Here is a 21,511-nt window from a genome sequence, read left to right on the forward strand (position 1 = left end):
AATGCTTTTCTACGGTGTTTGCGTGGGCTTGTATTGTAAAAATAACCAAAATGTCTCTGTCAATCTTTTCAAACAATTATGTTTGATTTACCATAGTCACACAAGTGACTATTTCACATCTGTCACATACATAATGAAGCTTTTTCATCAATAATGCAAAGATAAAGAGATTGTATTCACAGAAATTCTACAATGCACAGCACCAATCGAAGATGATCATACCTCTTAAAAATAATTACTTTATTTGTCATACAGCCTGAAATCAAACTCCATTCAAATAATGAAATGTTTTATAGCCTTCTCCTAAACTGTACCATTCTACAACTTTATCCTGAAGGTCTTCTGAAAGCAGGGTGTAAAATAAGTAAAGGTATAGATTTTCACAGGGTATGATAATTTTCTATAGGCACCGTGTAAACTCGCTAACTTTTTTGGTCACATCCCTGACGCATGTTTATTTTCCTTGTTTAAAATCTAAAATTTAGTTATAGATTGATGCTTTTTTGATCCCATAACTCTTGTTAGTTTTGTGAACACAATACTTTCTCTGAGAATTTACGTTTTGAGTTTTAATCACACATCCAAAACGCAGGAATTGCTTCAATGTCATGAGTGTTTTGTACAGTGATGTTGTTAATATCAGGTAGTGTTACCTTGCCCTTTAAGTTTCTGCACCAGTCCAGCGGCTCGAATGAGGTCTGCTCCTTCCTGCACACCATCCTTCTGCTGCAGTGACAGACAGTCATGAACATGAGCTCCACTACTGCAGCAGACATATTCATTTCTCACACAGTTCACCTCAGTGTTTTATTTCCCGTCAGTGTGCTTTATCACTCACCTGTCCTTTGGAGAACGGAGCGCCTATTATTCCCACAGAGTACCGCTGATGATGGAGGTGTCTCCTGAATATGTGAAGAGCTGCTCGTGATCCGCTAAGGCTCTTCATCTTCATCATCACTGTAGTGATACTAATTCATCCGGCAGCAGTGAGTCTGGAATAAGCGGCTCTACAATCAAAGCAGATTACAGGAGCCGTGACGACACGCTGGCCGGTGACGCGCATTGGGCTGCTCTGGGTTTTCCTCTCTGGTGTGAAAAGTCGCTAAATGAGCAAGAGCTGATCTGAGGTCGGCAAATTTCCCATTCGAATTGGTTCATAATGATAATAAGCGCATGTGAAGAGTACACTTTACTTGGGTATCAAGAAAATAATTTAAAGCTGTTCATTCGTTCACATCATTGCTTTCGAGTAAGTTTTTGTAAGTATAACATTTTAAAATGTATTCCTCGTAATAATTTGGGGAAAAAAGATGAACTATGGCATCTCAGATGAATTTTGAACTATTCAAATCTCTAATAAATATAATAATAAATCAAAACATACATTATTACATTCGGTGGCCACTTTATTAGGTACATTTTAATAGAACTGGGTTGGACCTCCTTTGGCCTTCAGAACTGCCCATGGCACAGATTCAACAAGGTACTGGAAATATTCCTCAGAGATTTTGCTCCATATTGACATGATAGCATCACGTAGTAGCAGCAGATTTGTCGGCAGCACATCTATGATGCGAATCTCCTGTACCACCAAACCAGTCTAAGATGATTCAAGCTTTATTACATGGCATGTTATCCTGCTGGAAGTAGCCATCAGAAGATGAGTACACTGTGGTCATAATGGAATGGACATGGTCAGCAACAATACTCAGGTAGGCTGTGGCGTTGACATGATGCTCAATTGGTACTAATGGGGCCAAAGTGTGCCAAGAAAATCTCCCCCCACAGCATTACACCAACACCACCAGCCTGAACCGTTGATACAAGAATTTATGTTTAACGGACAGTTTTTTTTTTTTCACCACACTTTTCAACTGAATAGTTTTAATAACTCATTTCTAATAACTGATTTAATCTTCACCATGATGACAGTAAATAACATTTGACTAGATATTTTTCAAGACACTTCTATACAGCTTAAAGTGACATTTAAAGGCTTAACAAGATTATTTAGGTTAACTGGGCAGGTTAGGGTAATTAGGCAAGTTATTGTAAAACAATGGTTTGTTCTGTAGACTATCGAAAAGTGTAGCTTAAAGAGGCTAATAATTTTGGCCTTAAAAAATTAAAAACTGCTTTTATTCTAGCTGAAATAAAACATAAGACATGTATTTCTCCAGAAGAAAAAAAATATTATTAGACATACTATTAAAATGACCTTGCTCTGTTAAACATCATTTGGGAAATATAAAAAATTATATATCAAAAAATCAAAATGGAGCTAACAATTTTGACTTATATACATGCAATTTGTTAACACTTTAGAATAATGACCCATTAGGTAATGTTTTATTAATGTATTTACTAACACAAACAATTAGTAATACATTTATTATATCATTTAACTGTTAACATTTAATGTTAATTATCATGTTTACTCACACAGCATTAACTCATGTTAACAAGCACAACTTTGGATTTTATCAAGCATTATAGTTATTGTTGAACTATGATTAAGAAATGCCTTACAAGATTATTCATCCTTTGTTAGTATATGTTAGCAAATATTTGTATTGAGTTTATGTATTATTATTTTTACTGTTAAAAAGCTAAACCTTTGTAAACCTGACTGTTAATATTGTTTAAAAATACTCCCTACTAAATAATTACTTATTAATTAATGTATTAATTACTATTATTACTTATAAACGATGCAGTAACTCCAGTTTATGTATGCTACACTAATATTTCTGTTCAATTGACATGTTTTACATAAAGGCACAAATCCAGTTATTTTACTTTTATTCAAATTAACCAATTACATTTTTTTAGTTACACGTTTGTAAAAAACATTAGCAATTAAAATACAAAAAAATAGTAAGTGTTGTCATGTCTTTGAATATGCTACGAAACAGCAAAGCATTGAACTATGAATATTAATTAATGCTGTTCAAGTATTGTTCATAATTAGTTTATGTTAATAAAAATACATGAACTGATGACACCTTATTGTAAAGTGTGACCAAACAGTTGATACATGCCTAAGGCTGAACCTGAACTTGCATGCCACCCATTTGCTTTCTCCAATTAATCAAACACAAAAGCAACTTTCCCCCAGATTAATCTTTTTATGATATGCAGTTTCCACAGAAATACATCAGTGTGCATTACAAAACATCATTCAATGCCATAAAACATTTTTTAAAAACATCAGACACATATACTCATCCCATGCGTCGCTTTCATATAAAGGGCGGGGCATCCAGTCATTTTCTTCATATACATATGCATAGACACATAGGTAGGCATGACTGGTCAAGCTGCCAATCAATCAAATGTTCGGATGTGCAGGAGAAGATGGTGGACAGACTGACGTATGTTTCAGCATGACAGCTCATCAGTTATGTAAGGATAACAAATACACTGTAGTTGCCTCAGGTGCCATTAAAAGTAGCTCTGCAGCGGTTCACCGAGGATAGTCTCCATTTCTTGAATGACCTTCTGAACCTGGTGCTCAACTTCTTCGCATTCATCTGTAAATCAAAGAAAGAGCTTAATGAGCAAAGTTTGCAGGGACAAACTTTTATGTTGGCTTGTCACAGCCATAAGTGCTTCAAGTTTAAAGTAGGGTAGTGTTCAGAGTGGCTGCTCATGTGTTCATGTTTTTATCACATTGCTAACATGAATTAGCATGCTGCTACTCTTATAGAATGACTTACCACACCTCTAGCATGGATTAGGATGTTGCTAACATGAACTTGTTAATGATACGATTACCTTGATGCTAAATTAGTAATAATAATAAGCATCATGCTAATGTTGCTAATGAAGGATGTGCTAACATTAACAAGTTAGTAGATTTCAAGCATAACATGCTGTTAGTATGCGCTAACCTATTTCTAACATGTTAGTAACGTGTTAATATGATTTAACAGCAGGTCTAAAGCATGCTTAGCATCCTGTTATGATCATTTAGCATGTTTTTAGTATGAATTAACATGTTATTAGCACATTTCTGACATAGTTATCATTTTTATAATGAGTTAGCATGTTGCTAACATGAATTAATGCACATACATTTATTTGTATTTTGCTAGCATGCTTCTAACACGGTTACCATATTGTTAAAATTAATTAACATGCTTTGTCATGTCATAAGCTAGCTAGTAGGCTTCGCAAGTGCTATAGCTCGGTAACTGGACTGGGTGGAAATATTAAGATTTAATGTCTGAATGTTTTGACAAAACCCTCAAGTCTGATCTGTAGGAAAAGACATAGAAATTCAGATCAGAGCGCTTATGAACTTGAATTCAGAAGATCAGAATGCTGCCTCTCAAAGCAACCACAAAAACACTGAATTCCTGAGTAATGAAAGCAAACCAAGACTCACGGCAGAAACAGAGATGACAATAGGTAACACTGTGTACTTTGGTTACAGAATCATGATGGGTGTCCATTTGTTGAAATAAAACTGGTGTAGTGTTCTTACCCTCCATGAGCTCGGCCAGGAATGGGATGGTCTCTGGCAGAAGAACCATGTAGTTCTCCCTCAGCTTGCCTGCCAACTCCAGCAACATGACAAGCGCAGAGAAACGAACCTGAACAAAGTTTTGAGAAAATGTTTTTGCATTTTAGACTATAATGCATGTACTATACACTTTACACAATGTACGATAGAGCACCATTGGGATGTGGTGGAATGGGAAATTTGCATCATGGATGTGCAGCCGACAAATCTACAGCAACTGCGTGATGCTATCATGTCAATATCTCTGAGGAATATTTCCAGTACCTTGATTAATCTATGCCATGAAGGAATAAGGCAGTTCTGAAAGCAAAATTTGGTCAAACCCAGTACTAGTAAGATGTACCTAATAAAGTGGCTAGTGAGTGTATATCAGCCTGCTATATGTGTTAAAGCGGGGGAAAACACGAGATTAACAGCATTATTATGATGGACTCATTCTGTAGCGAACTGGAGTTTATGTGACTTTAATGAAAAAAGTTCCTTTGTCCAACTTTTTTTTTTTTTGCTGTCGCCATCCTCACTTGTGTGTGTCACACACCTCACACATCTTATACTTGCACAGGAAGTTCCCTTGCGTAGTTTTGGTGCTGTTACATCTGAATGCAGATACAGCCTCTCACATGAAAGCAAGGTAAGGCGCAGCCAATCAGAATGTACATATGTGTTTGTGGGCGCTATGACTCGAGGACAGAACGTGATTTAACCCCTTTTGCACGTCTGGGTTATTATTGACAGCATGACTTTTTTTTTTTAAGTGAATTAAATTAATGGTGGAGAAATTTCAATAGCTGCTGGATATTGGTGGGGATGCGTCCCTCTCCGTCCATGCTAAATCTACTCCCCTGGTGCATATTATAATAAGACCTAAACACAAACTGCCTGCTGAGATGTAGCTTAATGGCCTGTTTCCACTGAGTGGTGTGGTATGGTTCGGTTCGCTTTTATGGCTGTTTCTACTGGCAAAAGGGACCTAAAAGCGAACCGTACTGTGCCACTTTTTGGGTACCAAAAGGCGGAGCTAGTTGCGCAGCTGAACGCTATTGGTTTACAGAGAAACGTCTGCCACAATGAAAACAAAGAAACCGCTATGTTTTAAATAAACAACCTAGACATTACACTGCAATATATACATATAATAACAAGCAATGGTCAACCTGAGCTCAAACAAACCTTGTCGTTGTCTTAATAGACAGCCACAGCCAAGAAGAACAAAATCTGTCGTGCCCTATTTTTGTTTTACTAAAATTGTGAGCGGTTTCACTTTCTCGAAAGAGCTTGTGTGTGGGAGTCTATATTTGAAATAACGAACTTCTTGAGCTGATGATAATAACGTGCGCACAATTATTGAAGTGCTTCTGGCATTCGATCCTTTCAGAAAACAAAGGAGGAGCCGGAAAAAAACAACGGCGCAAATGATTCTTTCAGCAACATAAAACATTAACATGGTTATCTATCATCACCACCTTTTGGACTATTATGAACTGGGAATGACGGAATGACTCTATAACAGAGCTTACATGTACACAGATGAGAGGTTTGCTCTGACTGGGCTGTATGTTGCTGTTGTTTATGAACATAAATAAGGACTAAATGTCTGCTGTGTGTAGTTTTTCTGTAATTGATAACATATTGGTGACTGTAAGGGGCTGTATGTGTTCATATATGTTGCATTTATTTATTTATTTTATATAATTTCAGACGTCACAGTAGGCTATTTCGTACTGTCACTGATCTGCAGATATAATCGAATTATATTCATAGAAAGGTTAGTAATAAACATTTATACACAAGTATTTATGTGTATAAAGCATCTGTTTTGTGAGAAGAGCTGCTCGTATGATATGTGAGCGACCCATGCAAGTTTTTGAAATATGTAACGGACAGCAACTGGAGAGTTTGACTGCTTCAATATATCAGGGTTTCCATACCTTAACTTCAAATTCAAAGACTTTCAAAATCAAACACCCTTAAACTCAAGGACTGAAACCGTGGACACATTTTAAGTGAGAAGCAGGACACAGTTATAATTTGCATGTGTCAAACACAACTATGCAACAAAATTCAATATCTAAATGATCGTTTGACCGTAGAAGAAATCTCATATTCTATTTGACAAATTTCTGTTTAGCATAAAACAACAGCTGGCTTTCATTGCGTTATTCAGTATGTAATGACTTGACAAGTTGACCGAAATACTTCATTTTTTTCAAAAAGAAATCAGCATTGTTCTTATGTTCACTTCAATATCAAGTTAGATAATTGAGAATGTGCATACCTTTGGTGAACTGTGTCGTGTCTTGAGCAGAATCTGATAATTGAGAACTTTCCACTGCGAGTCGTCTCTCATGGCAACAGCAAACTGAGCAATGCAAGGCACCAAGTGTGTGGTAATGCGGCTCTTGTAGGTCTCCTCTCCTCCTAGTATGTTCTCCAACTTCAGAAATCAAACACACATGAAACTAATTTATGACAGGAAAAAAAGGTCTTTACACCATTTTCAAAACACCAAGTTTTGATCTAAGAACTAAAAAAGTGAAAATGTTTTTGTTAAAATTAAAAATATTAACAAATAAGGCTGTATTTAAAAAAAATCTTTAACCTGATGCCATAAAGTCAGAGTATTTTTTTTTTCAAAGACTTAAAGGTGCAGTAGGTGATTGTCTTTAGAAACATTTGTTGTTGTGCTGGTTGAAAGTCTCTTCACATTCCAATAGTAATGATTAAAGTAAATGATCTAAATGTATTTTTATATTTTGGGTAAGGCATAAAACTAAAAAATGTTCATCAAATTAAAAAGAGTCGGGCCGACATTTCTAATAATTCTGATAAGTAGCTCAAACTGTCAATCAGCAAATGCAGATTTGAACAACTGTATATAGACGTGCTGCCTATTCACGAGAGAGAGAGAGAGAGAGAGAGAGAGAGAGAGAAAGAGAGAGCATACGTGCGATCGGCAAAAACATGCTGAATCAACACTTTTCAAAAACCAGACTCAATATTGGAGTTACCTTTGCACGCTGTAGAAAGGATGACACCATGTCTGAAGGATTTCTCTTAGACAGGTAATGTTATGTTTTAAAACTATTTTGGCTTCATGCAAAGCTGATGTACCGTTAGATGTTGTTGTTACAAATGGGTTATATCTTCACAGAAGTGTTGTTCAGTCACTAAAATCTTCAGATTAAAGATTGATAAGACTATTTTCAGTTTCATAAGGGACCTTTTACAGCATCGATAATGTAGATTTTAATTAGTTTAACAACAAAACACAAGCAAATAGCGCTATTCCGCCTAGTCTCTACCTATATTGTTAACCATGCAACTCTTAATATTCACTCTGAAATCGCATGTCAGTTTGGCTTGCACACCGCCGGACAAGCACTAGTCGTTTTTATAACATGAGAGAGGGTTCTTTTGCTGTGCTCGTGTTTAAGGAGGCGTGGCTCTGGACGGCAGGGGAGGGACTGTGATTTAGAGATTTATGCTAAGCTGTTAAAATTGTGGAAGATCAACTACTGCAACTTTAAAGGCACAATATGTAAGTATTTTTCTTTAATTGACTCTAAATTGTATGATTGTCCAATTGTGCGTTTTTCCCCCCACAATTGATTAATTAACATGCATTGGACTCATTGAAAAGTTTCTGTGCGGGACAGATTTTTAGGATACAAATATGAAGATAAAACTTTATACTTCAGGGTGCAAAAACCTTTAATCTGCCTCATACTACCATGATAATAAGTTCTGAATACTTTAGCTAAACCATAAACATGAACAAGAGACCTGTATGATTTTATGAAGACCACAACTCCCATGATTCCATGCTCAGACACAGCATACTTATAATACACCTTTGTTTGTGGTGAATATGCGCCCTCTAGTGACAAAAATGATATAGTATCCAAATAATCTTCCACACTATGACAGATGTGATCAAATATCAATGGTTACAGCTTTCTACAAAATATCTTCGAAAGTCGAACAGTTTTGAATCAAATAAAGATTAAGTAAATGAGTACTTTCATTCTTAGGTGAAGCATCTCTTTAATTGTTTAACGACTGAAATCTGGTGTTTGATTAGGCAGAAACCCAAAATATGTACTTTTGGTGCGCTATCAGGAACAGCACTGAGAAACATTTGTAGAAAAATACCACATCACACTCCCAGGGAATAACAGCATCTAGATCAGTGTTTTTTTTAACTTCGTTCCAGGAGGACCACCAGCTCTGCACATTTTCCATGTCTCCTTAACCAAACACACCTGATTCAGCTCATCAGCTCATTTGCAGAGACTGAAAGACCTGTAATGGGTGTGACAGGCAAAGGCGACATCCAAAACATGCAGTGTTGGTGGTCCTCCAGGAAAGTGGTTGAGAAACATGGATCTAGATGTTTTATACTTTAAGCTGAAAGCTGCTTTAATTAAAAAGCTAAAAACAACTCTTTCACAGCGAGATGTAAAATGAGAAGTGGACAAATCACTATATATAGATGTATGTATATATATATATATATATATATATATTAGCTACTGCTGCTAATAGATTGATGTTCAGTTTGTGTGTTGCACTGACCTGATCCACCAGAGGACACAAAAGGGCATCAGCTCTTTCCTTACTGAGGAAGTGCTGAGTATCATAGAGGAAGATCTTGTGAAGGCAGTCCAACACATACTGTAGCAAAAGGCTGCTCTTTGTCACATTATCATCAGCCTCCTCATCTGAATCATCATCACTCTCATCCTCGGAGTCAAAGAAGGCTTTGTCTATCGGCAGAAGGTAAGTAAATGTAAGCATTAAAATCTTATTGCTCCTCATCTCCTCTTAGAGGTTAGTTCAGCCAAAAATTTTAATTACTAATTACATTAAGACACCTTTGTTCATCCCAAATTGTGATATTTTAGATAAAATCCAAGAGCTCTCTGACTCTCCATAGTCAGTGACAAATCAGAGAGGTTCAAAATCCAGAAAAGGAACCAAAAGCATAATCAGAAATGTCCATGTCTTCAGTGTTTAAGTGTAATTTTAAGAATTAAAATAACTGTTATTTCAAGAAGCTTCAAGAACACTTTTGTGCACCTAAAAATGACTAATTGAAAATGTAAAACATGTAAAAATGACATCTTTTGCAACAGGTCAGGATGTGTGTTTACTACGGGCAGTATGATGTCAGCATCAAATAGTAGTAGTAAACACATGTAGTAAACACTTGCCCTGACCGGTCGCGAAAGATAAGACATTTTTTTTCCTTCACTTTTTTTAAGGCTCATTTCCACTGACTGGTACAGTACGGTGCGGTTTGGGTCGGTACGGGTCACCTTTATTAGGCTTGCGTTTCCACTACCAAGGGTACACTTTTGGTGAGCGTGGTGTATGACAGACAGTTTCAGTCACATCATTCTCGCTCGAGGAAAAGTCTACAATAAAGCTGTACGGGTCGTTCACATATCATATGAGAAGCACGTCGTCACAAAACAGACGCTTTACATACATAAATACTTGTGTTTAAATGTTTATTACTAACTTTTCTATGAACAAGATTTGATTATAACTGCAGATCAAGTGCAAAAACGTCTGTAATTATATAAAATAAATACATAAATGCAACATATATGAACACATACAGACCCTTACAGTTTCTGATATATTACCAACTACAGAAAAACTACACACAGCAGACATTTCGTCCTTATTTAGGTTCAAAACAACACAAAATATAGCCCACAGTCAGTGAAAACCTCTCATCTGTCTGTAATCTTCAGCAGCACATGTAGCCTCTGTTAGAGAGTTATTCCATCATCCTGAGTTCATTTTAGTCCAAAAGGTGATGATAAAATATAAAACATGGCAGTTTGTTCATGTTTGCTGAAGAAATACTGTGCTCCTTTTTTCCCAGTTTCTCCTTTTTTTTGCGCTTTACTCTCGTGTTTATCAGTGTCTGGCAGAATCGGGTTTTAAAAGCACGTCAATAATCAAGTGCACGTTAATATCATCAGCTCAAGAAGTTTGTTATTTCAGATGTAGACATGCGGCGAGCGCAAGCAAAAATAGCGAGACCGCTCACGCTTCAAACTGGCTCATAAAAAACTACGATTCTGCTCTACTCCATGGCTTTGTGGCTGTTCATCAACACGACAACAAGGTTTGTTTGAGCCCAGATTGACCATGCCTCGGTATTATATGTATATATAATTCCGCTGTAATCTCTAACCGGGCTATTAAAATGCACAAAAGTGTTCTTGGAGCTTTGTATGATTATAGTTGAATGTTTTTGGTTCCTTTTCTGAACTTTTAACGTCTTGGGCATCTTGTTGTCTATAGAGTATCAGAGAGTTCCTGGATTTAATCTAAAATATCTTAATTTGTGTTCTGAAGATGAACGAAAGACTCATGAGTATTTATTAACAGAATTTTCATGTTTTGGTGAACTAATCCTTTAACACGAGCTAGACAAAATTGTTGGCACTCTGATGATACATTAAAGATGTATTTGAAACATCACAGAAACATTCAAACGTGCAGATTTACCTGTGTGGGAAGTGTTGAGCTGATGCAGCAGATCGGAAAAGGGTTTGACCAGCTGGCCAGCAAACAACACAAACAGTCCTTTGAGTTTGTCTGCGATACGATCTGCAAGTCTGTAGAAGGTCAACAGGCGATCTTTAGAAGCACCGTCAATCTTTGACCAGTCAAACAACTGCAGAAGAGAGAAAATATGATGCAGTTAGCATCTACACTGCCTGACAAAAATCTTGTTGTTGATCCCAGTTGTAAGAACAACAAACAATAACTTGACTTCTAGTTGTTCATTTGGAAAAGCGGCAGAAGGTAGATTTTTTTCAGATGAACCATCTGTTGAACTGCATCCCAATCATCACAATACTGCAGAGGATCTATTGGAGCCCGCATGGACCCAACATTCTCACAGAAATCACTTAAAGGTGGGTAAACAGTGAGGGAATTATTATTATTTGGTGAACTACTGTATCCCTTTAAGGCTAAATGATCAACCATTTGTCCAAACGTAAGTGATATTTAAATTCATATAAAGACCACTTCAATGTGGTCAAGTCATTGGCCTATGAACATTTCCTGCTTGCTATCACACTATTTCATAACTGTAACAAGAGGCGATTGAATCATATCTTAATGTTAAAACAGCTATCATGACATTATCATGATGTGGCTCTTTTTAGATTCTAAGAAGCTATTGAAATTAAAAATGTAAACAGGAAATACGATGGGACCATTGTTTTTGTGTACATCCCTCAAAATGGTTTATAACAAGGGGTCACCAATGTCGTTCCTGGAGGTCCAGTGCCCTGCAGGGTTTAGTTCCAACTTGCCTAAACACACCTTCCTGGGTGTTTCAAGTATACCTAAAAAGGCCTTGATTAGCTTGCTCAGGTGTGTTTTATTAGGGTTGGAGGTAAAATCTGCAGGACACCAGCCCATCAGGAGCAAGTTTGGTGACCCCTGGTCTATAACAATCAACACATACAATCTGAAAGACATTTAAATTGCACCAAGGCAATTATATATATAATTTTTTAACGATGCAATTATGTTCATTATAAGTACTTCATGTTTATGTCAAAACACTAACATTTAAATGAATGCCTTTTTATGTAAAAATGGTTTATAGAGCATATATTCAGTGAATGACTTCTCTTGAGCTTTCAAGAGAATATAGTTATAAGTCTATACGTTGCGGTTAAAGCACTGCTTGGAAGATTGCATGAGACAGATGCACTTCAGCAAGTTGCAGTTTTATAGAGCAGGGGTTCCCAAACTTTTCAGCCCGCGACCCCCAAAATTACAATGCCAGTGACTCGCGACGCCCAATATCCTCTTGGGTGGTTATAAATACAGAAACCTTGGATACAATGGCGCACACACACTAATAGACCCAAGTCTATTTTTCGTTTAATTTTTTTTAATGCATGTCAGTGCTGTAAATGGGCCAGAAAATTGAATCTGGTGTTATAAAATCAATCTGCTGCATTTGACGCTATTGCTGTGTCTTTGATATAATGCAATTACCCTAGGGGTGCAATCCAATAGAACTAGTAACTATTGACCTTATTCTAAAAGGAAGAAGTGCGCCTGTTTTCGCGATTGTTTTAGAACTTCTGATTCCGTTGCCTATGGGAGAAATTACTAGGAATAATAAACGGCAGAAAACGGTCAAACTACTTGCTGTACAAACAAATGTTTTCATTACTATACAGACCAAGTAGAAGAATATAATAAAACAATATCAGTTTGCAACATCAAACAGCAAAACGAGCTGCTTTTAATGTCTAAAAATGAATAGAAGTGAATGAGACCGGAAGTCTCGAGCCAAAAAGATTCAAATGGCTGTGCCCGCTCATTCGTGAAGAATAAGGTGTATAAGCTACTATAGTAACTATAAAGTACTATTTTGTCTTTTAGGTTATGGATAAAATATGGTAATTCTTATGGTTTAATAAAAATTGTTTGTTGGAAATTACCAGGCGACCCCCCTTCATTGTCCCGCGACCCCCACTTTGAGAACCACTGTTATAGAGTGGCTTTTTTTCGTTGTTTTTAAAAATTATAGTTCACCCCAAAATGAAACTTTCCCCACACTTGTTTAAACCTGTTTGAGATTTTTCTTCTGTTAAACACAATAAATAGTTAGAAATAATATGTAAAACGGTAGCCCTAGACTTCCATTGTATATTTTTTACCTACTATGGATGTCAACGGTTACCAGTTTCCAACATTCTTCAAAATATCTTCGTTTGTGTTCAACAGAAACCACTTGAGAATGGATAAATAAATAAATAATACATTTATTTTTTTTTGTGACCTATCCCTTTAACATAACTTTTGCTTTCAATGTTTAAAGAGCGACTGAACTAAAGAGCAAGAGCAAAATAAACATCTACTAGGAGCATGATATCATTTTAAAATTACAAACTGATCCTAAAATAAACACTAATTACACAAAAACCCAACAGACTTAAAAAAAAAATTCAGTTTTTACACTTGACAAGACTGTAGTTTGAAAGCTCCAGTCAGAATTGTTTTTCATGCATGTAAATATTAAAGTCTGTCTATAACTGGAGAACGTACAACAGAAGTTTACCTTGAAGAAAAGAGGCCTGAAAGTGACTTCTGAAAGTTTCATAATCATCACTAGCAGACAGTCGATCACGCAGCCTTCGATCTCAGCAGTCTTCTTCAGATCGCCCTAATAAATTATATTCGTCAGTAAATGAATGAAATCAGGGAAAAAGAAAAACTGTACCAGGGGGGATTTAATACCTGGCAATGCTGAGCACGGAAATCAAGCGCAGACAGGAAGAAGGAAGTGAGCTCTGATTGGTGGTTATTGAGTTGGTCTTTGTCCATGTGGCTGATATGTTCCTTCAGGATGTTCATCAGAGGACTGAGACGATTCTGCACAGAGAATACACAGAATATGGAGATCAGCTGATAATAGCATAGTTGTAACAACTTGTTTTTACGATCACTGAATTCTACACATGCAGTTGAATTCAGAATTATTAGCCCCACTTTTTCCCCCTAATTTCTGTTTAACAGACAGAATATGTCACACATTTCTAAACATAATAAAGGGTGTCGCTGGGTGATTAAAAACATTTTTTAATGTTAAGACCACCAGCAATCTAGCGACTTAATCGCTGGAGAACTACACACAGGCCACATTAATGAACTACAACTCCCACCATGCAGCTCGCACACACCGGTTCCTGTTTATCACTGGTTACACACACAGCCTGAGGATCACTATGGACTGATTTTAGGAACTATAAATACGGTGTGCGCACACACATCGTGGCTGAGTCTTCTGTCACCGAAGGACACTGGACAACAGAGTTAAGGATCCACGCGCCTCTTAATTAAAGGTGTAGTAGGTGCTTGTCTTCAGAAACATTTTTTGTTGTGCTGGTTAAAAGTCTCTTCATAGTCTAATAGTAATGATTAAAGTAAATGATCTAATGGAATTTTTTGTGTTTTTAGATTCTGGGTAAGGCATAAAACAAAAAAAATTTCATCCAATTAAATAGAGTCGGACCGACATCTCTCATGATTCCGAAAAGTAACTCAAACTGTCAGTCAACAAATGCAGATTTGGGCTTTTGCACATTTCTGGTCACGCATATCCGCCATATCCGCATGCCTGCCGCGTGTACACGCCTAGATGAGCGACACGTGCATGCCAGACTGTCAGTTGCAGCAAAATCAAATGCTGAATTGAAACTTTTTAAACTCCTGAATCAGTATTGCAGTTATTTTTGCACGCTGGAGGAAGGACGGCACCGAACCATGGCTGAAGGATTTCTGTTTAAGAGGTAATGTTCTGTTTTAAAACTATATTAGTCACACAGAGCTGATGTAGAGTGTATTGTGTTGTTATGAATAGGTTATATGCACAGACGTGTTGTTCAGCCACTGAAATCTCCCAGTGGAAGCTCGATTTGACTATTTTTAGTTTCTTAAGGGAGCTTTTACAGCATCGATGATGTAGATTTATATTCATATTAACAACAAAACATCAGTAAATCATGCTATTCCACCTAGCTTTCTTGCTGACCTGAAGTTGCTTTTATATTCACATTGGGTAATTTCTGAACAATGACAGTGACGCGCTCCCGATATTGTTAACCGCTACTCTGAAAATTCAGTCTAAAATAGCATGTAAGTGTGGCTTAGTAATAAGTGAAATTCCTGCAGGCCGCCCGGCCAACCACTACATACATTTCTAGCTGGCAAATGAACTGGGTTGTCTGCTTTTGTGTCGTGGTGCGCGCGCTCGTGATTTCAAGAGGCGTGCCTTTGAAACACAGTCCCTCCCTGCCATCCAAAGCTAATATGCTATCCGATTAACATTTTGGCAGATCACCTACTCCACCTTAACAAAGTATAGTCGAGCAGGCAATGGTCAAACAAAGGAACAAACAGTAGCATACAGGTAAATTCAATATCATAGGTTAAAACAGTAGAGTGGCACAGGCGGCAAAAAAATAAAGAAAGAAAAAACAGGCAAGGATCAATCACAAATTGAATAGATAGGATTAATGCTTTGTAATGCTACAATAACAGTGAGTAAGACTTAGCCATGATGTGTGTGTGCTGTATTTAAAGTCCATGAAATCCTCTGGCTGTACGTGAAATCAGCAGGAATCAGGAAACGGTGTGTGTGAAGTGCAAGCTGAGAGTTGTAGTTTGTTAACATGGTATGTGTGTAGTTCTCCAGATCTACACACACGGAGTATAGCAGCAGCTAGATTGCTGGTGATCGTAACAGTTATTAAACCATTAGAATTGCTATAACAATAATCTACTGAGGATAAAAATAGTATTTAATAGTTACACAAAAACAACATGTGAAAAAAACAGCCTTTAATTCTTTTTCCATTGCATTGCGACCCCTGAGGTTTTTACGCTAAATTAATGTCTGAAATCTAAAGTAAACACTATTTGCTTGAAAACACGCAAATGCGGTTTTCTCTTGCTCTAGGCAGACCATCAGGGCACAACAAATTTGAATTCAGCAAATGATCTCATGACGCACTTAATGTTTTAATCACGGCAGTGTTAAGGCTGATTTATAGTTCTGCATCAAGCGCATGCTATGGCGCAGTCTATGTGTTGACGCATAGCCCTATGCCGTGGCCGTCGCGCACTTCTAAAAAATGTAACTACATGTAGCAACGACACGTAGTGCAAGTTCTGTGATTGGTCGGCTTGGTAGCACTGACGAGTCTGGATGGGGCCGAGAGCCGCGGGAGCCCAATGGAGCGAATGTTTACAAGTGTGGAGTCCTGTGAAGGAACTCCAGATGGGATGTTTTGTTTTGTGTTTATGTCATGGTTAAAGTTGTTGTACGTTCACCGGTTTGAGCCACTTGTACATTAAGCGTTCAGAAAAAACAAAACACCAGCGAAGCAACTCGACACAGAAGAACATTAACACCTCACTGCCAACTAGTGTTTCGGAAGTGTTATTGCAGAACAACAGAAACAGCGCGCAGAAGTATAAATGCACAGCTAGGCGCGTTGCATGTGCTGTGCGATCACGTGATGCAGAAGTATAAACCAGGTTTTCTTGTACACATGGAAGGGTTAATCATATTAAGAAGCGTTTCCATTAAATTTTTTTTGATACATGTGGTGATCTACCTGCTGAGCATCCACCATGCTGCAGTAGCATTTAGTGATGGTAGGAATGAGGACCCTGGGAGGAAGTTTTGTGGCGAGAGTGGAGCTGAGAGAGGCCAGGCGTACAGATAACTGAGGGCAAGATGTCAGTCGCCTGGCCAGCAGAGTTAAACGGGTGACCTAGCAAACCAGAAGAGAAAGAAGATTTCAATTAGAACAGCAACCAGTGGAATAAAATGCATTTCCATCATTTCCAGGGGGCGCTGACCTGTAAGATGGTGTCCAGCAGGTATGGGCTGATGAAGTGTGGCAGAGTCTCAGATGCCCGCTGTAGAGCTGTGACGGCGCTCAGTAGGTAGATTTCATTATTTAGCAGGTCCTTCCTTTCCTTAAGAGTGTCCAGCACAGCGGGCATCAGCCTGAACACACAGCAATAAAAAAAGTCACTAAACGTATTTGTGAATTCAAATATATGGATAAATAAAATAAATCACTTAACTCTAGTGATTTACGCTGTTTGTCAGCTTTACACTTTTGTACTTATATTCAACAACGTAAAGCTAAATGCTGATTTATACTCTGAGTCAAGCGTACACATAGCCCTCGCCATGGCGGACGCCAACACTGACACGCACCTCTCAAAAATTGTAACTTCAAGTCAAAACAACGTGTAGCGAAGCTCTGTGATTAGTGGGCTTTGCACCTGTGACCAGTGTGGACGGGGCCGAGGGCAGTGCAAACCTGTTGGAGCCAGTTTTTACAAGCGTCTAGTGCCGTGGAGGAGCTCCATATGAAAACTTGTTTTGTGTTTACCTTTTGATTAAAGTTGTTGCACGTCTGAATGAGGGAGTTTTAGCTACTTTTAGGTAGCTTTCAGAAAAAAAAATCACCAGCGAAGAAACTCGACACAGAGAAACATAAAAACCTCACTGCCAGCATGCATTTCGGAAGTGTTATTGCAGAGCAACACAAACAGCACGCACAAGTATAAAACACACCGATCAATATACGCAGAAGTATAAACCAGCATGTATACTTCTGTTTTGATGCTAACATAGCTAACTAGTTACTGTAATTAAATTACTTTCCCACTAAAAAAATAAAGGATTGCTTTTCATATTTAGGTCATTTACTTAGTTTCTTATAATATACTTGCCTCAAATACTGTACATGAACACAAAACTATTCTTTATAAATAATATTTTATTTTGCAGAATAATTCTATTTCACAGCTAAAGAACATTCATATCCGTTATCAAAACAAGTGGAGTGTGAGTAATTAATGACAGAATTGACATTTCTTGGGTAAACTATCCTTTTAAGCAAAGGTTCAGTTGAAAAAACAAAACAAAATAAGCCCTGCAAATGTCTAAATAGACAAACCTTTAATTGTATTGAATCAGTTGTTTATTTAATTTACTAGATTAGACCTAATAAATCATTCACATGAAATTATTATTTGGAAAAAAAAAATAAAATGAGGAGAAACTTAAAAAATATCAAATTTAGTTAAACATTTAGTAGCTTGTAATTTTGTTATTAACTCGTCTGAATTTAAATTATCTTTCTAAAGATGTTCAGTGACCAAACTCTTATTTTAATCAATGTAATTAATTTTTAATTAATTAATTAACAAATTATTGATGCAAATGAAGAGTTTAGATGCAAAACCCTCTAAATCCATCAGACCTATTTTCCATCAGGCTCCTCTGATTAGGTCATTGTCTAGGTAATGTTAAGGTTATTAGCTAGTAACTAATAGCTTTTTTAACTAATTTCTTTGGTAAATTGTCTTTTGCGTCAAAACCAGCTAAATCCACCTATCCACCTACAAGACCGTGTTTTTAGTTGAAAAATAACTAAAGATGCTATTAGAAATTATTTTACCAAACATAAAACACATTACACAAACCACCTAAAGTTAAAAACACATAAATGTGTCAAGTAAGTGGCGGTTCATTCCGCTGTGGCAACCCCTAAATCTGTCAAGTAAGTACATTAAGTCAATAACACTATAAGTTAACATTAATAAAATCTTAATCTATTGTCATTTCTGATATTTGGGATTTAGATTTAATGTAAGCAGAACAATGTAAACAATGTAACTGTTAGATTCAAATACTGTAGTGTAAAATGTACAGTGCCAAAAATTTTGATAAGACAAAACTTTTGAAGTGTGTAAACATTAAAATAAAGCAAATGAAAACATTAAATATTACTAAAATAAAAAAAATATATAAGTAATATTAAAATATTATCAATTTAAATATTTTGGAGTACCGCAAGTGGAACAGAGCAAAACGTTAAGAAACAACAATATCTGTGCAATGTGTGTGATAAAAAGCTTATCAGACAAAGTGTAAAGTAATGTTAATAATGTATAGTTTTTACATTATATTTATCTTTACAAACAGCTTACATTAGCAAATAAAACACAGTAGGCTACTGTGCAAAAAAGGAAAGTCTTTTAGACACTTTTAGAAGCTGTCAATCAATTATCCTCACCATACCCAAGGTCTTGATCATAACATCTCTTTTTCATCTCTTCTATTTATCCTCATAGCATCCATGTGGGATAATAGAACTGCATCTTGTTTAAATTCACCTTTCATGAAAGGGAGTAGCCGTTTAATCTATAGTAAATCAGACTCATTCAAAGAAGCGTCACAGCGCAAAAGAATGTAGTGAATGCGTGCTACACTTCCCACTGTGCAATATGTTTTCTTTCTTCGTATAATGCAGAGAGTTTTCAGGTAAGGAACGTTTTCATTTGACATTCAGTGACAGTCGGACAGGCTCAAGCAGTCCATCAAACTCCATCTTTTAAAATGTAAAGTTAAATCTGAATGAAACGGTCTCCTCATAAAAGTTATCATTGCCACCTTGCGGACATTAAAACTCATTTTACATCGCCAGTAATGAAACATTACTTAAGGCTCTACGGTACCTGTGTAACTGTGGTATAGCAAGCGCTTTCAGAGTGCTGGTAACTTCCGCTACACACAGCAGAGCACTTCCCATGACATTCTTCTCCTCGTCTTTATCAGCAACCAGCTCCACCGCTTTATTCAGCACTGGTACAAACTCCTCCTTGTGATCAGAGCCGAAATTTCGGCACAGAAGCTTGAGGCTATAAAGGGCCGTCTGTCGATTGATGGCCAGCTCTTCTTCTTCCTGGGCCGTGACCTGACGATGACTGCGACCCACGATGCTCAGAAGAGTGCCAATGAGCTCAAGAAGAGCAGTGATCTGTCAGAGAAATAATTTCCAGCTATTATTTAAAAGCATGTATTAATGAAGAACGGGCAGTCAGTGCATATTAGCAATAAGTTGGATCAAAAAATAAAAAGGTTTCAACAAAAAGGTTACCTGTTCCTTCAGCCACTTCGTCCTCTGTTGTAGTTTGTTATTGAGTAACTCCATGGCCTTCCTTCTTACTGATGCCAACTGATTACCCATCAAGCCTCTCATTACCGTAATGAACGTATCCATTGGTAGAAGGGCATTGACCTAAATCCGAAACAGGACTACGGTTCATTTCAGAATAGAAAAAGTATCATGCAGGTTTAAGCATTATCTGAAAAATATCTTGGGGAAAAAATGACATTGCATGAATTAACTTTTTGAAAGCACATTTATGAATCGTGCCAGATAACTCAGCTCTGACTGTTATTTTATTGCAGTGTAAGGACGCCAATAAACTTGATAAAGTATCAATTAAATCCTGTGTTTTCATATATGTTAAAGGGTCATTAAACACCAAAACACATTTTTTGAGATGTTGACAGTCATACAGGCGGACACTTTGGCGCAATAGGTAGTGGTGTCGCCTCACAGCAAGAAGGCCGGTGGTTCGAGACTTGGCTTGGTCAGTTGGCATTCCTGTGTGGAGTTTGCATGTTCTCCTCGTGTAGGCATGGGTTTCCTCCGAGTGCTCCGGTTTCCCCCACAAGTCCAAAGACATGTGGTACAGGTGAATTGGGTATGCTAAAATTGTCCGTGGTGTATGAGTGTGTGTGTGTGTGTGAATGAGAATACGTGGATGTCTCCCAGTGATGGGTTGCGGCTGGAAGGGCATGCGCTGCGTAAAAAACATGCTGGATAAGTTGGCGGTTCATTCCGCTGTGACGAAATAAAGGTTTATAAAAGGACTAAGCCGAAAAAAAAAAAAAAAGAATGAATGAATGAATGAATGACAGAATATTTGTGTCCCACGCTGCTAAAAACACTATTAGGTCACATACACGTCACAAAAAAGTGAAAATGGTTGTTTTTTTCGTTATTTCGAGAAAATTCATTCTTTTAGTTTGAAACAAATTTTTGAAGCTGCGTCACAGAGATTAGATTCTTGCATGTATTCCAGCTTGTAGAATGGCGGTCTGTGCTGGCCAGTATAACGTGACGTATTTGAGTGTGCAGCATTGATTCACGAGTATGACTTGCTTCATCCAATCAGCGCGCAATATTGTGAATGAGGTGCAACTTCATTAATGTGCATGATTGCTTCGAAGAACATTTTTACCTGTTACAGTGTTCAGATGGCAGAGAGAGGCCACATTGTGTTGCCAAAACAAGTGGAAGAACAAGAATTGTTTGGAGACACGTCAGTGTGGAGTGTATAAATGTGCCGCAACAAAGGTTTTGTTTTCATTTCCCGCTACGAGAGCGCAGCTGGACTCACGTGTGGATTACAATGCACGCAACAGAAATACATCTGTAAGAAACATTTTTTACCTAAGAGCTTTTCACATCTGGAAATAGTGAAATCCAGATTTGCCGCTCTACTCCTTTAAAAAAAAAAAAAGATGCGGCTCCAGTTGGTGTTGAT

The 21,511-nt window shown here is 37.3% G+C and overlaps 2 protein-coding genes across 19 annotated transcripts in view; both read right to left on the reverse strand.

The window, feature by feature from the left end:
- The window catches only part of arg1 (arginase 1), a 26,990-nt gene extending 25,398 nt beyond the window's left edge, over positions 1-1,592 (reverse strand). For 7 of the 16 annotated variants that reach the window (XM_087275363.1, XM_087275361.1, XM_087275362.1 and 4 more), the window contains exons 1-2: positions 839-1,088; positions 654-726 (exon numbers count right to left, since the gene is read on the reverse strand). In XM_087275363.1, the coding sequence (XP_087131489.1) occupies positions 654-726; positions 839-955 (190 nt within the window). In that variant the 5' untranslated portion in view covers positions 956-1,088. 16 annotated transcript variants of the gene reach the window in all.
- A 1,516-nt stretch (positions 1,593-3,108) lies between these two features.
- Positions 3,109-21,511, reverse strand: part of heatr1 (HEAT repeat containing 1) — an 80,761-nt gene continuing 62,358 nt past the window's right edge. For 2 of the 3 annotated variants that reach the window (XM_087274701.1, NM_199900.1), the window contains 11 exon segments: positions 20,053-20,193; positions 19,631-19,932; positions 16,952-17,102; positions 16,705-16,863; positions 13,823-13,957; positions 13,644-13,748; positions 11,057-11,225; positions 9,104-9,294; positions 6,804-6,962; positions 4,490-4,598; positions 3,109-3,533 (listed from right to left, as the gene is read on the reverse strand). In XM_087274701.1, coding sequence (XP_087130827.1) covers positions 3,445-3,533; positions 4,490-4,598; positions 6,804-6,962; positions 9,104-9,294; positions 11,057-11,225; positions 13,644-13,748; positions 13,823-13,957; positions 16,705-16,863; positions 16,952-17,102; positions 19,631-19,932; positions 20,053-20,193 — 1,710 coding nt within the window. In that variant the 3' untranslated portion in view covers positions 3,109-3,444. 3 annotated transcript variants of the gene reach the window in all.

This window comes from Danio rerio, chromosome 12 (assembly GCF_052040795.2).
Source record: "Danio rerio strain M-AB ecotype USA chromosome 12, GRCz13ab, whole genome shotgun sequence".
Lineage (NCBI taxonomy): Eukaryota > Metazoa > Chordata > Actinopteri > Cypriniformes > Danionidae > Danio > Danio rerio.